General features: G+C 46.6%; 1 protein-coding gene across 1 annotated transcript in view; it reads left to right on the top strand.

Moving 5' to 3' along the window:
* The window catches only part of SLIT3 (slit guidance ligand 3), a 636,449-nt gene that overhangs the window by 506,752 nt on the left and 113,593 nt on the right, over positions 1-16,104 (top strand). Inside the window, exons 11-12 of the mRNA XM_054486980.2 lie at positions 4,046-4,117; positions 7,685-7,756. Coding sequence (XP_054342955.1) covers positions 4,046-4,117; positions 7,685-7,756 — 144 coding nt within the window. The remainder of the gene's footprint in view (positions 1-4,045; positions 4,118-7,684; positions 7,757-16,104) is intronic.

Below are 16,104 nucleotides of genomic sequence, written 5' to 3'. Positions count from 1 at the left end.
AGGTAATTTAAAGCTTGACTATGTTTCACTGTTCCTTCTCCATCCTATTGGACTTGCCATGATCTGTGCATTCAAAATTCATAAGACCTTCTCAGTCACGGCCTGGAAAGTGAATTTAATTTTTGCTCACTTATGATGCTATTGATATTTATTATGATGCCCTTTTTTCCCCCAAGAGGATGGTAATAGAGAAGAGAGCACACTTAAAAATGTTCAACTAATGGAACTTCAGAAACCTAGACTGAAGTGTAATCAATGGTTTGGGAGAGGTAGGGTCCCTGGTGAGAATAGATTTCAAAACCCTAATTTTTCCTAAATATACATGACCAGTTTATCCCTAATATCTAACAGGAAGAAGTTTCCCCCTCAACTGTGACTGAACCACACCCTGCTCTTATCTCTTACCAAAAAAGAAAAGAAAAAAGGGGACGGGGGAGGAAAAAAAAAGAATTCTCTCTGAATGAATGGCTTTGTCTCTGCCTATTCCTAGTGGTCACCTTCGTATAAAAAACATTCCAAGTACAAACTAAAAGGTTGAGTATTCCTTATCCAAAATGCTTGGGGCCAAAAGTATTTCAGAGTTCTGAATTTTTCAAAGTTGGGAATATTTTCACATACATAATGAGATATCTTGAGAATGGGATCCAAGTCTAAATATGAAACTCATTTATGTTTCATATACACCTTATACACATAGGCTGAAGGTAATTTTTACAAAGTTTTTAATAATTTTGTGCATGATATGAAGTTTTGACTGCAATCTGTCAGTCACATGAGGTCAGGTGTGGAATTTTCCACTTGTGACGTCATGTCATTGCTCAGAAAGATTCAGATTTTGGAGCATTTCAGATTTTGGATTTTTGGATTAGGGATACTCAAGCTGTATCAAAGCAGAGAAGACACAGAGAAGCAGTAGAAAGCACTGGAGGCAGCCCCTCGGTCTTGCAAGTTTGGTTAACTGGTAGGCCTGACACCTGGGCTATCTATTATTGTGCCAGAATGGGGTGTTGGGAGTTCTTTTCTCTTACATGCTCTTAGGCAGAGCAACTCATTCCACAAGCTCCAGGACTTCCTAGTATCTCACACTTACATTCCCTGCATGACCTTTATAGGCACTTGAATTTGCCACCTCTATTCCGAACAGTCTGGAAAAGCTACCCCTTCTTGGTCATCCAGTTTATAAGCCCCAGAGGACCAAGGTGGGTCTGAGACCATTTTCTAAAACACTGTGGCCTGAAGTATATGACCTAGGGACCACCTACGTGGGAATCACCTGGAGATGTGTTACGTATACAGATTCCTAGCCCCAAGCCCCCAGCCTACAAATCAGACTCTCTGCAGTGCATTTTTAATCTACACCCTCGTGAGGTTTGAGAAGTACTGGTCAAGAGTCAGCCCAGTGCCCAGAATCAGTTCTAGGAGCATCTGCTGTGGCTAGGGACAGGGTCAAGCATGGAAGTCAGTAGGCAGCTGGAGTCATCTCCCATCTGCCTTCCAGCTCAGTGCCGTATGTTGTGCATCCATCACAACAAAATAGCAGAGAGGGCCTTGAGCTGATAGGAGACTTGAGATGCTTGCTCTGTGCCCAGATGGCTGTGTCCAGTCACTTATGGCTCCAGGTACTTCACCTCTCAGGGCTGCTGTTTCCTTCTTGCAGAATTAAGAATTAAGACGCAGTATACCAAATGGTCTCACTTGTACATGGAATCTAAACAAAGCCAAACTCTTAGAAGCAGAAAGTAGAATGATGATGTTCAGAGGCCAGTGGGGTGGGGGTGGGGTGGAGATGAAGATGACACAGATGTTCGTCAAAGGGTGCAGAATTCCAGGTAGATGGGAGGAGTAAGTTCAAGAAATCCATTGTATTATACAACACGGTGAATGTAGTTAACAACAATGTATCGTATACTTGAAAATAGCTCAGAGAGTAGATTTTAAGTGTTCTCACCACAAATAAATGAGAAGCATGTGAGGTAATGCATAGGTTAAGTAGCTTGATTTAGCTGTTCCACAATGAAAGCATATATCAAAACATTGTGTTGCACACCAAATATGTATACATTTTTAAAAGACTAGTTGAGTACAGTAGTGAAAAAGGAGGAAAGAGTAGAACAAGGAGTTTGATCCTTAACTGACTGTGAACAATCCATTGAGAGAGCTCACTACCTTTGAACCAGCCTTAATATACAGTTTTTATAATAATAAAAAAAAAGACAAAGTGACCAAGGTCAATTCCCAGCTAAACTATCTATCACTTCTCCAATTCCCACTCTCCATCACCTCCAAACCGTGAGACATCTCACCTCATACTGTAGGGAGAGATGGGTCCAGAAGTCTAGTTGTGGACTGAAAACCAGTTTGCCCTCCCAGAGCTAAAGCAGAGGGTTTCTGTGCTGGCCACAGACCTTCCTCTTGCAACTAGAGGTCTCAGCACCTTGAAGGGACAATTCATAATCAGGGGGAAAAAAGACAACACAGGCCTTCCCGCTAGTCCAGTCTAAACAGATCCTTCGTGTTTGTCTGGAATGCTTTGCATAGGCAGCCATGCTGAGGGCAAGTGAGATTAGGATAATCCAGAGTATTTGCTTGTTAAGACCCTTAAACAAAACCGGAGCGTGGAAGAAAAGCCCGGTGTAAGCTGACGAGTTTGTGAGCTCAATCTGCGGATTTGTTGGAGGTGATTTCGCCAGCTAAAGGGATAAACTAGACAGCTGTGCCAAAGAGCCTTAACCTGTGAAATATCGTTCAAAGTACAGGCTTTGGAGACAGGGAGGGGAGGAAGTAGAGGCCTCGGCAAAGGTTGTGGCATGGTTTTTTGAAATCTATTAGAAGAAGGAAGGAAAGAGGCTCAGAGAGATTCCCACTGCATGTGCTTAAGAGGCTGGAGTGTCTGGCCTCGCTGGAGTCAATTGCTTAAGAATCTGCTCTGTTGTGCTTTTTTTTCTCCATATTCTCTCTTCACCTCCTTGTTGACCTTCCAAGATCCCAGCTCTCCCACTTCTGCACAAAAGCAAAGACCCGTTTATTTATTTTGTTAAAGAAAAAGAACTGGAGAGGTTTGATGTCGCAGGAAATTGGAGCATCTCTCCTTCCAGTGACAGGATCCCAGAGGCCATCCCTGAGCTAATGACTCTGAGAGAAAGAATTTCCCCTCAGTGAAGGGCCATTAGCAAGAGCTGGTGTCCGGGTTCTCAGAAGTCACTGGGATGCCCGTGATTGAGCAGCCTCAGGGCCTCTGGGAAGGAGCCAGGGTCGAGGAGATTCCTTTGCACCTGTAAAGCCAGGTTAGCTGCCCCAGGCCCCGGGCCCAGCATTAATAGAATCCCCCTGGCCCACAGCATCCCTCTTGCTCTCATTATCCAAAGCCTAGGACATTCTCATACCCTGGACTTGCTCCCAGATGAGGAACACACTGCCAGCCAGTGACAAGCCCACATCTCCAAGGCGTCCCCTGAGAATCCCAGGATGTGCTTACATCACACAGCCTAGAGCTTGCACTGGACCAGACAGAGACTTAAGTCACTGCTCAAAAACCTCCTTTCAGGTCAGGGAGGAAAAGTCACTGGGGAGGTGAAATGACTCAGGACTTTCTGGGAGAAAAATGAGCAGCTGCTGAGGCATGAGGCAAGAAGATGATGCCTACAGGAACCCTGGCCTGTGGTTGGTTGGGTGAAGCCGGTTCCTCTTTCATCTGTGCTGTTAATTGCTTGGTAATGAGATGTAAGGCCCTAATTTGACTGGGCTCAATTTTCCACCTACAAAGTGGTGGTTCACATGTTCACAGCCTCGTGTCCCGATCAAGATGCCACGGGTGAGTATTCTTTGAAAACCAAGAAGAGTGATGTAAATGTGGTGCACTTTATCATGAGGTAGTTGAACTGAAGGCTCTTTAAGCTCCTTCTCTTGCACTATGAATAAATGAATTGCTTGATTGATTAATTAATCCTTACCATGTTGAATGTCTGAAATGCTTGATTCACACTTAGGAGTGACCGTTATCGCACTTTTGAGCCATGTTCTTAGACTTTACCGTTAACGTTTTCAGAGACATCAGCAAGAATCAGATATCGGATATTGCTCCAGATGCCTTCCAGGGCCTGAAATCACTCACATCGCTGTAAGTGGGGCCCGAGTTGGGGGCTGAGGTGGGGGGAGGAGGGGCGCCGGAGGGAAGAGAGACGCAACCATATTTTTCAGGAGGTGTTTATCAAGACTTTATGTTCCCTTACACACTTGTGGCAATCTGGTAAAAGAAACAAATATTTCTTCAGGGGAAATTGATCTTGGGGAATATTTCTACAACCCAAATGCATTATTTTTATTGATTAAGTGCCTAGCAGCTTTCCCAGTTATTGGCTTCTAATTCGAATGCATCTTCTACTCCAACCTCACGTCCCCCTCCCACCCCACGTCCCCCTCCCACCCCATGTCCCCCTCCCACCCCACATGCCACCACAGCGCTATCTTTCTGGTGTAAGGAGAGATGGTGATGCGTGTTTATTACCGCTTGGCCTTGCCAAGCGAGGAGCTCATTTTCTTCTGCTGATTTTCAGGCTTGCTCTCCAGACCACTCTCATGGCCATTGTCCTAAGAAAACATCCACCCCATCCTATAGCCCTTCCTGTCTTTGATTTTGAAACCCATAGGCAGCCCACTGGTTGGAACCAAAGCTTCACCCACCAGGGGTTCCAAGACCCCTGCCGGCAGGAAGGTATAGAATGTCCTCATTCTGTCAGTGACTCATGTGTGGCATAGGGAAGTCACTTGAGCCTTTTATGGATGCTTCTTAGTAGGCAGGATGGGGACAGTGATCCCATTTCCTCCCAGCCCATCCAATGATGATCATGTGTACAGTAAAACAGTAATTAGTAGCGTTTACTGAGCATTGACTGGGTACCAGGTACTGTTCTAGGAGTCTGTCAGGTTTAGTCCTCACCACAACCTAAAATATAAAATATATTGTCATTTCATTTTTACAGCTAAAGAACTTGGGCAATCTAAGCTCCACCGAGACAGGGATTATTATCTGTTTTGTTCACGGATGTATCCCTAGTACCACAAACTGTACTTGGCACAGAGTTAATATGTCAAAAAAAAATCTTGTTTTATTCAACCATTTACTTATTCTTAAATGTAACTTATCCAAAGTCCACAGTAACAGGTAGGAAAGACAAGATTTGAACCCATGCTGTCTGGCTTCAGAACCCACACTCTTGATCAGTCTGTCTGTATTTTGCGTCTCCGTGCAGACGTGCAACCTGTTTACCTAATTTATGAGTGGGCAGGTAACAAGATGCACATATTCCCCCCACCTGGCCCCATCTCACCGGGAAGGGGATGAGGACTGGGAAGTCTCAGATTCAGCTGTTGCCTGCTGCTTGCAGAGTAAATTAGTTTCATTTATTGAACAGAACATCTGGCTGGGATATCAAAGATGGGACCGTGTGTGAGATTAGTGTCTGCTTGTGCTGAAGATCACAGAGGAGAAGGGAGAGGAGCCGTCTGCCACCAGGATCCTGTCTCTGTCCCCACCCTCTCTCTTCCCTTGTCTGGTTTCCCTCAGCCAGGATTTGGAGACAGTCTGAGGGCAGTGAGGTGCTTCCTGTCTCATAGGAAAAGGAATTCAAAATCTAGTTGCCAAACATGAAATTGGCATGCTGCTGCCCGATTCTGAAATATATGTGAGCATGGTTTAAGTGAAGCACCTCTCACTCCTGATGTATTCCTTCATTCGTGCAGTAGATGCCTACTGTATACTGGCAGTATTATAGGCACTGCGAGTATGGCAGTGAACTGTACACACAGGATCCTTGGCCTGACAGAGCTTACAGTTGAACACAAGCACACCCAATCCCAGCTCAGGAGCAGCCAAGGTAAAGGGCTAGAGAGCCTTTACCCCTTACCTGTGCATGCATTCATTCATTCAACAAATATTTATTGTGCTAGACTCTGTTCTATTTTGGGGTCTAGAGACCCAGTCATGAACAGCCATATAATGTTACTACACTCATGGGGCCTCCATGCAAGGGAGCTGGGAGGTGCGGGGGAGGGAGGCAGAAAAAATTAAAATTAAATACATATTTACGTAACATAATGTGACATAAAGATAAGTGATATGAAGAAACTAAAATAGGGTAACAGGTGTTATAAAACATTAACTAAAATATTAAAGAGACACCTCCCAAGGAAGAGATGTTTGAGCTCAGATCTGAAAGGCAAGCCAAGACCTGGGGTGGGAAGCCAGACAGGGGTACACCCAGATGCCTGAGCCTCAGCCCGCCTCCACCTGCCAGGGAGTGGTTTTGACGCACTGGGCTCAGAAGCCTGCTATCCCAAGGCATGGCGGGTGATGTGAGGACCCCTCTTGCCCCAAGCCCCGCGGCTTCTGCTACACTAGAAGTCCTGACATCAGCTGAGAAGGGCAGACAGTGACATTACTACATTTGGCACAGTGAGCGGTGGGGCATTAATATGAATTACAAATGTGTGCCTGAGCTATCATGCTGACTTTTATTTAGTCATTAATTTGTTGAAACATTAATGAAACACACCCGTAGGCTGACGGAGACATTCACTCTTCACTCCCAGTGACGTCTGGAAAAGGGGGGTTTGGTTTATCGCACCCATTTACCATTTCCGCATCCTAATATTTTGTCTCCTCAAAGAAGGATTACGGCCTGGATTGCGATCCGAGTGAAAATTGAATATTGCATGCATTCAGTGCACTTCAGGGCTCTGGAGAGGACTTAAGAAAAACAACCAAACTCTCCTACGATCAGTTCCCTGGGTCACAGAGGAGGCTGGACCCAAGAGACAGCAAAGCCCGTGCTGTGGTTGGGAGCAGAGAGAGGCCAGCCGAGCTTCTCTCGTGCCTTTGCAGAGCACCAGCAAGGGCCGGGCACAAAGACGCCCCTGAGCACTGTGCTGGAGTGGGAGACCCAGTAGCCTTCCTCCCCAGGCTTCACCAAGACACCAAAGATGAGGCCCATGAATCAGAGACACCAGTATGAGGGTCACTGGAGGCCCATAAGAGAAAGGGGTAAAAGGGTTCTGAGTTCCTGGGTTCCTGGAACTCAAAGAATAGGAAAAGCGGATAGAAAGTAAAAGCTGCCATTACTGTGAGACAGCAAAGCTCCCTGGTTTTTCCCGAGAGCCAGTCCTTGACTCAGCAGTCCCTGCACAATCTGGAGATGACCCCAGATGCACAAAGCCCTGTCTAGATGGATGATTAAATGACTCAGCTTAGGAATTCCTAAGATGCAAAGGGATATTAAAAGGAAACGTCCTGTAGGCTGGGCTCAAGCTGATCAATACCCATTGAAGACACAGGGCCAGTCTCCCACACAGTGTATTTATTGCTGGGGTGTGAGTCATGTTAGCAGCTTAAGGAGATACCACAAAGAGACCGCTTCTTCCTGTTGGGGATTATGTATTGGGCTAGGTTGCCCAGGAATGGAGCAGGATAGAGCCCATTTCTCCTCGCCTCCCAGACAACCTGCCCTTCCAGCCCCTGGCTGCTCTTGGCTGCCTCTGTCTCGCCGATGAGAAGGGATTAGGCAGGCCGTGGAAGGGGTTGTCCTGAGATCTCATACCCAGAACTGGCCGAAGTGATGGCTTCCTACAGGACTGGGTTCTGGTGGCCTCACATCCGCAGTGATTGCTGTCTTCTCCTTCTCTCTTTCAGGGTCCTCTATGGGAACAAGATCACCGAGATTGCCAAGGGACTGTTTGATGGGCTGGTGTCCCTACAGCTGCTGTGAGTAGGAACCTTGTCACTGTTTGTGTCTTTGGTACTGTCAGAAGGCTCCCACCTGAAAACTTTGAGCCATGCTCTGGAGAGTTCTTTTGACTTTCTGCAGACAAAACAGAAAAAAATGTTTGAGCTGTCCACGCTTCACCTCCATTTCCTATTTTTATGAAAGGAGAGTCAGCGAGTGGGCAGAGGAAGACCGAGGTCAGTGTGCATAAACCCAAATGATACAGCTGAGGGCCCCGGCCCAGGCATGAAGATACTAAGCACAGGGTTTGGGGATAGGGATTAGGAAAGAGTCAAATCCAACAAAAAGAAAAACATTTTTCAGTAGTGTGCTAAGAATGTAAGGAACTAAAACATTCACATACCAAATTCTAGTACTAAAGCTGAGACACAGCTGCTGATGGGCATGTGACCTTGAAGAGGGGTCGGGGTGGGGGGAATAATTCGAGAGGAGCATAATCAGTCACCAGTGTGACTCCATCTGGGAAAGACAGGGTGGAGGGGAGTGTTTACTTAATTTAAAGGAAGGGTTGTTGCCTCGAATTTTAAGCTCAGGGATTATTTGTTTGCATTTATTTCATTCTGGTCATTTGAGCTTAAATGTTTGAAGAAGATAATTGAACTCTGATGTGGAGAAGGAAGGAAAAGAATTTAGCTCATAGTATAGTTTAATTTTTGTGCTGGTAAAATCATCTCTGATTTGTGACAAGGCAGCTATAGTATCTACACACATGTACCATGGGTGTGGGAGTGTGTGTGTTTGTGTGCATGCATGTGCACGTTTGCTCTATCACCATTACAGTTCCTCTGCGTATTAGGAACTGATCTTGAGTATCCTTTAAGCAGTGGAGAAGACCAAGTCTTGGAGAGATACATGACTCTCCCCCAGTCACACAGCAGAATAGGTATGGAAACTGGAAAAGAACCTACATGGCCATGCCCTTCATTCAGAAACCTCCCAGCCCTCTGAATAGCACATGATGTACGTTTGCAGAGGTGTGCGGGTGTGTGTGTGCATGTGTGCACGTGTGTGTCTTTTTAAAATCACCTCCAAGTCACAGGCAGTGAGGAAGAGGCCTGGCACCACCCCGTCTCCTACGTAAAGTTCAGAGGACCCACAGCATGGGTTTGTGGGCCAGGACTCAAGCTGGGGCTCTAAAGGGGTGGCAGGCACAAGAGCAAAGAAGGAGACAGGAACAAGGGACACATCTTATGTGGCTGATGCCCAGGGACTCTTCAAGAAAGAGGAAGTGAGACTTTTCCTCCAGCCCTTTCTTACATCTTTCCTCTACCCTTCCCATGTCCTTTAAGACTCAGCTCTGGACAGATTCTCCCAGAACACACACTAATGTGAATTATGTAGGCATGAGATGCCCAGCAAGTTTCCAGAGAGCAGATCTGTCATACCAGCAACCAGGTTTGTTTCAGTGAAGCTGAAAGCAAGAGAGAGAAAAGTCTCTCTTTCTCTGCATGTCCCCCATCTCTGTCTTCCTGTCTGCCCCACTCTGTGTGTGTCTGTGTGGGCAAATTCCTGTTCAACGGTCCCAGCCTTTGGTGGGCTTTTAAGGCTATGTGTTAGAATGACAGGCCAGGGCTCTGCAGGGAGCTGGGTATTTCACAGATGGTATTCTTTGCTTGTAGCAAAGAAACTGTACATTATAACTGCCACCATAAGGCTAGTTAACTGTAGCTATTAATCCCTTGAAAGAAGAGTATCAGTAGTATCTACCTTGAGGTGGATTTGGCAGTGTTGTGTTCCACCAAGCTGGTGTGATTTTCCTTTTATAATCTGTGTGTGTGTGTGCAGGAAGGAAAATGGCTTTGCACACATTAAGGAGACACAGAATGTGCATCACAGTGCCTAGCACAGTGCATGTATACTTAAAAAGACGTGTATCTCAGCTCCAAGCTAATAGCAGCCATGAGGTTAATAGAACTAACAGGACCTTGCATGGGTCGTGAAGGCAACTCCAGTTTACTGTCACCATTTTGAGCAGATGGAATCGAGTAGCTTGGGGTAAAGATGAAGCAGCTCTCCTCTCTTCAGACCAAGAGTTGACACAACTCAGGCAGGCCTTGCCAGAAAGAACCAGTAACTGGGACTCAAGTAGCTGTCATTGGGTTTTGACCTGCCATTGAGTGGTTGGAAAGCAGGCCCTGATTCGATCTAATTTAGTGTTCAGCCTGCTGTAGATTGGATTTCTCCCTGTTAGACTGGAGACACTGATAAGAAGACTCTGATTAGAATACCCTGGTAGTCTGAGTAATTTTCTCTCCTTTGACTCAGAGGCTCTTTGTGAGAGGATTGCATTTTTTCTTCTCATTCCATCTCTCAAATTATGGGTACTCGCAAAGCTGAACTGCCTCTGCCACACAAAGTGGCCCTGGACATTTCCTTTCTAGCACTTGCTGTGATGCTGGCGGTAATAAAGTGGGTACACTGTAGTTGGTTCTCCTGCCTGCCTCCCGTCTTCCCCCACTCCTCTGGACTTTTTGGCCATCCTATCAAACTTGCCCAGTCCAGTATGTACACAGCCAGCCTCCTGGGAGCTTTTCTCGGTGTGTTCCTTTGGGCAAATGCCCAAAATTCTTGGCCATTCTGGAGACAATGTCTCTGTTTTTTAAAGGCTGCAGCAAGTGCATCCACAAGGAACAAGCCCCAGCTGTCCTAAGCATGATATTCTGTCCTTGGTCCCCTGGAGCCTCACAAGAGTTACCCCCTTCAGTTTAAGTTCCAAAATCTTAGCGTTCAAAGGAACCTCAGGGCTCCAAGCACAGCCTCCTACCTGGCTAGGACAAGAATCCTTCTCATGAACGCTCTCACAAATCCTTCTGTCACTCGTTTGCTGATGGTTCCTCTGATAAGTCCTCACTGCCTAGTTGGAAGGTTAGAAAGCTCTTTCTTATACTAAACATCAGTAATGGTTTCTAGAAAACTCAGAAAAGTCTGTTGTCATTGTCTTCAGATATTTGAAAATAGCTAGTATGTCTCCGTATAATTAATCCTAAACATGTTCAGTTCCTGCGGCCATTCATTGTATAAACACGCATTTATTTTTGATTACTAGCAACCCTTATTGTCTTTGGGGGATGCAAGGTAATCTGTCAGCTTCCCTCCTTAAAACTAGCTGCTAGGAAGTGAGTTGGTGCCCATCTGGATACTAGGAAGTATGTTTAGAATTGAAATATCCCACATGGAGGCATCTCAGAACCCAAGGTGAGAACAGGACATATCACTGGGCACATGATCCCAACTCCAGGGGTGGGAGCAGCTCGATTATTAGAGAAATGACCTGTCTTCCTCCTCACTGGAAGCTCAGGGTGAATAGTCTTGCTTCTCTGCCTTCCCCTGCCCACCCAGGCTCATAGGCTCCTGGGACATCTGTGGAGATGGTGATCCTCTGTGGGCAGCCAGCCATCGTGCCCTGAGATCCCTCACCTTGTAGCTCAGAGGTCCATCCTCCCAAAGCAGGAAAAGGCTGTCATTTCCTCCTCTGATGGACAGCTGCAAGCTGCGTTGTTACAGCTCCCCTCCAGGGAGTCAGGAGCATTCATTTAGTGCTCATCGATCACATGACATGCATAGGAAAGCCACGTAAGTGGGGAGGGCAGTCATTTGAGGTGGAAGCTTTTAAACCCACTCCAGGTGGTCTTAAACCAAACCAGACTGTCTTCGGGCTGGAATAAGTTAAGACAACTCTAGCACCTGTTGTTTAATTTTCTTGGAAGGCAGACAAGACCATTTGAGGCTCTCGGAGTTTGCCAAGCAACGTGCCAATTACAGAGCAGTGAACAAAACTTCACTCCCTATAGTTCACTTTTCCCCACCAGCTGTTTCACAAGAACTACTTACTACTGCTAATAATAGCAGCTAACATTTATTGAATACTTAATATGCTTCAGGACCCGAAACTGCTAAGCAATTTCATGTGCATCATCTCATTTAATCTACCACAATGCTAAGAGGAAGGTGTTGTGGAAAGGCCCATTTTACAGATGGGGAAACTGAGGGTTAAGTGACTTGACCATTGTCACTTAGCATGATGGAGCCAGGATTGGAACCTGGGTAGTCCATGCCCTTAACCACAGCACATCCATCCAGAGACATCTGCTTCACCCAGTCACAGGCAGATCTGCAGAGCCAGTTTTCTGATCTGCAGAGCAAGAATTTCTTAATGGATCAAGCCACAGAGAGGGTGCTGTTGAACTGCAGATCAACTCCTTTTGTTATGGCTCAGCATAATTCATGGCTCTGTGTCCATGGAACTTTCTCTGGTTCATTGTCGTCAGCCCACTAATGTTTGCCCTATGAGACAATAGTCAAGGAGCTGCTTGTGTTTAGAGACCCAGTCGAGGTGGGACAATGAGAATTCTCTCCAGCAGAAGAAGCAGACTGACTTGGCGATGCGTTCTTGAGGGAAGGGTTCTTCCCTCTCTTGTGTACCTGGAAAGCCGTTGGGTAGACTTAAATTCTGGAATCATTCCATGCTAGTCATTGAATGAATGTTCACCCCATTTAAAGGACTGATTGGTAACCATGTGGCAATCAGATAGGAAAGTTACCACCCTAATAGTCATGAGGGAAGGAATGGGCAAGCCACCATAGGTGAGGTCACTTGATCTGGTAACCAAATAATAGTTCTCTCTCTCTGGTCTTTTGGAATCTCAGCTTTCATCTGTTTCCCTTAGGAAAACCCAGTGGCTTACAGCCCATTCCTAGCACTCTCCTGTGTCTCTGGGGTAGAAAGAGGTCTTGTTTTTCAGACAGGCCGCCCAATGGTTTTGCTGCATGCCTGGTTACTCTTGCATCAGGAATCGCCATGACAACCCACAGCCATTGACAAGCAGTGCAGTCACCAACAGGAGAGAAGGAAAGAGCCACTGTTGCCCCTAGCTGGGACTTGGAGGGCTCCTCCTGTTTCCCCTTGAGTGTTTAGCAAGACGTGGCCTACAGCACCCATTTTCAAGCACACAGAAGATTCTGGGCCGGGTCAGATTTCATGGCATCAGCCGTCATTGGATTCTTCCCCACATCCAGCCTCAGTAGGTTGCTGAAGGTCTAAATTAATCCCCATATTTTATAGGGAAAGGATGATAACATAATGTTCTAAGGTGGGAGAGTGGTCCTTATTACAATTAATGGATAAAGAAATTCAGGATGACAGAGGGTTAATACTAGAGAAATAAAAAGAAGGAAGGCATATTAATGCGGAAGGTTTGGCTCTATATCCTGTAGCTTAATTAGAGGTACAGAATAGCTCCCCTAGTTGGTGTTCTCACTAAGCATTCATGCCAACGTGTAGAGGTGATAACTACTTCCGGGGACACACAGAGCACGTTTTTAAATAACAAAGAGCCTTCATAACCCACTTTTTGTAAATTCTCCTACTAAAGGAGCTAGAGAAAGGGTTATGCCAGACGCCTGTTGGCGCCATCTTTCTCCTGTTGTGTATCTGCATCTGAGTGTTCATGAAACAGAAACAGACTCCCCATCCCTGTTTTAGGAAAAGAAGGCCCACAGAGTATATTTCTTGGCAGGAGCCGGGGCCCATCTTCCTATCCCACAGTCTTTTCTGGAAGAGCTTCATCCATTCTCCTGGAAGGGCCACTGCATTCTTTCTTGGCACCAGTTTTCTGAGGAGGCCTTGCTCTCTGGAGTTGGGAATATGCTTTCAGCATTTCCAGACAAATACCGTAGAAGTGGGAGGAACAACACAACCAGGGTCCTCTACAGACCCTTGGTCAAGTGTGGACGCCACCAGAATGATTGCACTGGGCCACTGAGTCAACATGTGAATTGCTGGAGTTGCCAAAGTGATTTTGAGGCAATTGATCATTAAGCCTGACTCCAGATGTCTGTGTTTTCCAAACTTTGCAAAAAAGGCCTGTGGGCTCCAGGGGGAACCTTCACTGAAGAGCGGATCAGAGAAAAGGCAGTAGCTAACAGTGGAGCTCAGCGATCTTCTCCCCATGGGGCTTTTCAAAAGCCTAGGTGTGGTGGGTCCTTTTAGTCGATCAGAATGGACCTGGTTTTCCTCCTGTGGGCCATCTCCCCATGCTACCTGGACCCCAAATGAATGAAGCTGGAAGCTGCTACTAGTGATGAGAACACCTGGGACTTTTCTGCCCAGGCCAGCCCCGGTCCCCTAGCAGAAAGACTTGAGTCACGAGGGTTCTCCCTAATCCCGACATGGGCATTTCATTTCCCTCCTCCAGCTCTAGCTTTTTGACTCCCAATGGCTTCTGTTTTCTGCTTTGCTTTTCCTGAAGGCCACAGCTTCCAGAAAGCAAGAGCTCTCAGCAGCACAGCTATGCTGCGTAGTCAATGGGCTGAGTGCTAATACCTCTTGATGTGGAACATATGTGGCAGCCGAAAGTGCTCCAAGGCAGGGGGTGGCAGAGGGCCTCCTGGAGCTCACACTTGGAAATAAATTTAGAAGGTGCTGTACATGCCCTCCCACTCTGCAATGTGCCACTCTCCTTAATTTCCTCTGACGGGAGCACGGCTCCTTTTGTTGTTGTTCTGCCTTACTGTATAATCACCCGCTGCGTTGATGGGAGTGGCTACAAACAGGGTGCGTCCACCGCCTCCCATCAGCCTCAGGTGGCTCCCTCAGGCCCTTAGTGAGAGGAGACTGGCTCTCACGGAAGCATGATGATTGGAAACAAAATCTTTGGGCTATGATGGCATGAGTCCAGATACTATCCTACCTCTTACGGGTTGTGGAACTTTGGTCAAAGTTATTTAAGCTCTCTGAGCCCCAGAAGTGTCACCTGTCAAGGGGAGATTAAATGGGAGTACCTGACCTTGTGAAGTGTTTAATATGCATTACCTGTTAGGCCATGTGGTCCCTGCTGTTCACCTGGTGGCTGTGGTTCACCTGGTCGGATCATCTCAGCCTTCCCTCTCTTTTCATTTATATGATCTCCGAGGGTCCTTTGAGAGATAGATCCGGAGCAGGTGGCCCCAAAAGATCGCTGGATCTGCATCTGGGGAAATACCAATGAATACAGTATTCACCGGCAGTCCAGCCTGACTCACTGGATCCAACAGCACATTGGGCTGAAGTGAGGTCTTTGGCTGGGATGTCACAGTTGTCAGTTTGAGTACCAGGCAGACTCTTGAATGAGGCTAGCTGGGACAGCCCACCTTGTGTGCTATTGCTATTATCTCTGTCCTGCGGTTGTCCCTGGCCTGCTCAGAGTAAGGGGAGCAGAGAGCCATGCATATCAGCTCCCATATCGGCATTCAGTCAGTGATCCTGAAGGGGGAAGCCTTGCTTTGTACAGATGCAAGCCACTCAGTAAAGAACCTGCCACCTTGTGCCAATGAAGGCTTGATCAGCATCCCGCTGAAGCTCCTTCCTGGGAGTCAGGAGGACTTCAGATGCCTCTGCACTCCCAAGAGGCAAGCAGGGTCTTCCAAACCCAACCAGACCTTTGTCCACCTGAAGCATACCCGGGTACAGTGAAGGCTAGCAAAAATAGCCACTCCTCACACATACGGAAAATGGAAAAGAGAATATAGATTTTAAATAATAGATAAGAGATGGCTTTGGAGTGAAACAGGCTGGAGCTTCACTTATTGCTGGGGGACCTTCGTTGAGTCCATCACCACTCTGAACCTCAGTTTTCTTATCGGAAAAATGAAGATAATCATAGTGCTGTTGTGGGGGTTAAATAAGATAGTGCCTGGAAAGTGTCTGGGAAAAGCACACACAGATGTAGTCTCTAGAGAGGTTGCTGCATTATTATCATTTCACACGGCAGTTACACCACTGCTCCTCAAACGGGGATGAACCAGCACAGAGCAAGCATCCTGGAATCTCTGCTGCAAAAAGGAGGAATCCATCCCTCTGGTGAAAGAGGGAGGCCTGTGTTCAGGATTCCTTATAGAACTGCTAAACCTCATTTCAAATGTTTGTTTACTCTCTATTTGCTCCATAATATGGTGCTTTTAAAATTCCCCTCCAACTCTTGTCCATGTACCAGACAGCTAAGAGCTTCTTTCATGGAAGCCAGGCTGAGTTGACTAGCTGCCAGCCTTCCTCCCAAAGGAAAGAGGGCACAGGGACAGGCTGTTAGATCTTGCTGATGCTAGGGACCAGTGAGGCTGTCCTCAGCATCTAATTCTGGATAAGCAGCTTAATTTTATCTCTCCCTGCACCTACACACCTCGCCTGAGGGAGCCAAGCATCCTGGGAGAGAATGAGTGACCAGGAGACTCTGCCCTTTTGTGTTTTCTTTTGCTCCATGCTTCATGAGCTCTGCACCTTGGGCTATCTTTGTGTAGTAATTCTGCCAGCCTGGGTTATTTTGATGCCTTACATATTTGAAGTAACATCCCA

This window comes from Pongo pygmaeus, chromosome 4 (genome assembly GCF_028885625.2).
Source record: "Pongo pygmaeus isolate AG05252 chromosome 4, NHGRI_mPonPyg2-v2.0_pri, whole genome shotgun sequence".
Lineage (NCBI taxonomy): Eukaryota > Metazoa > Chordata > Mammalia > Primates > Hominidae > Pongo > Pongo pygmaeus.
Note: the sequence above shows the minus strand (reverse complement) of the source record. Positions and strands in the feature narration are given on the sequence as shown.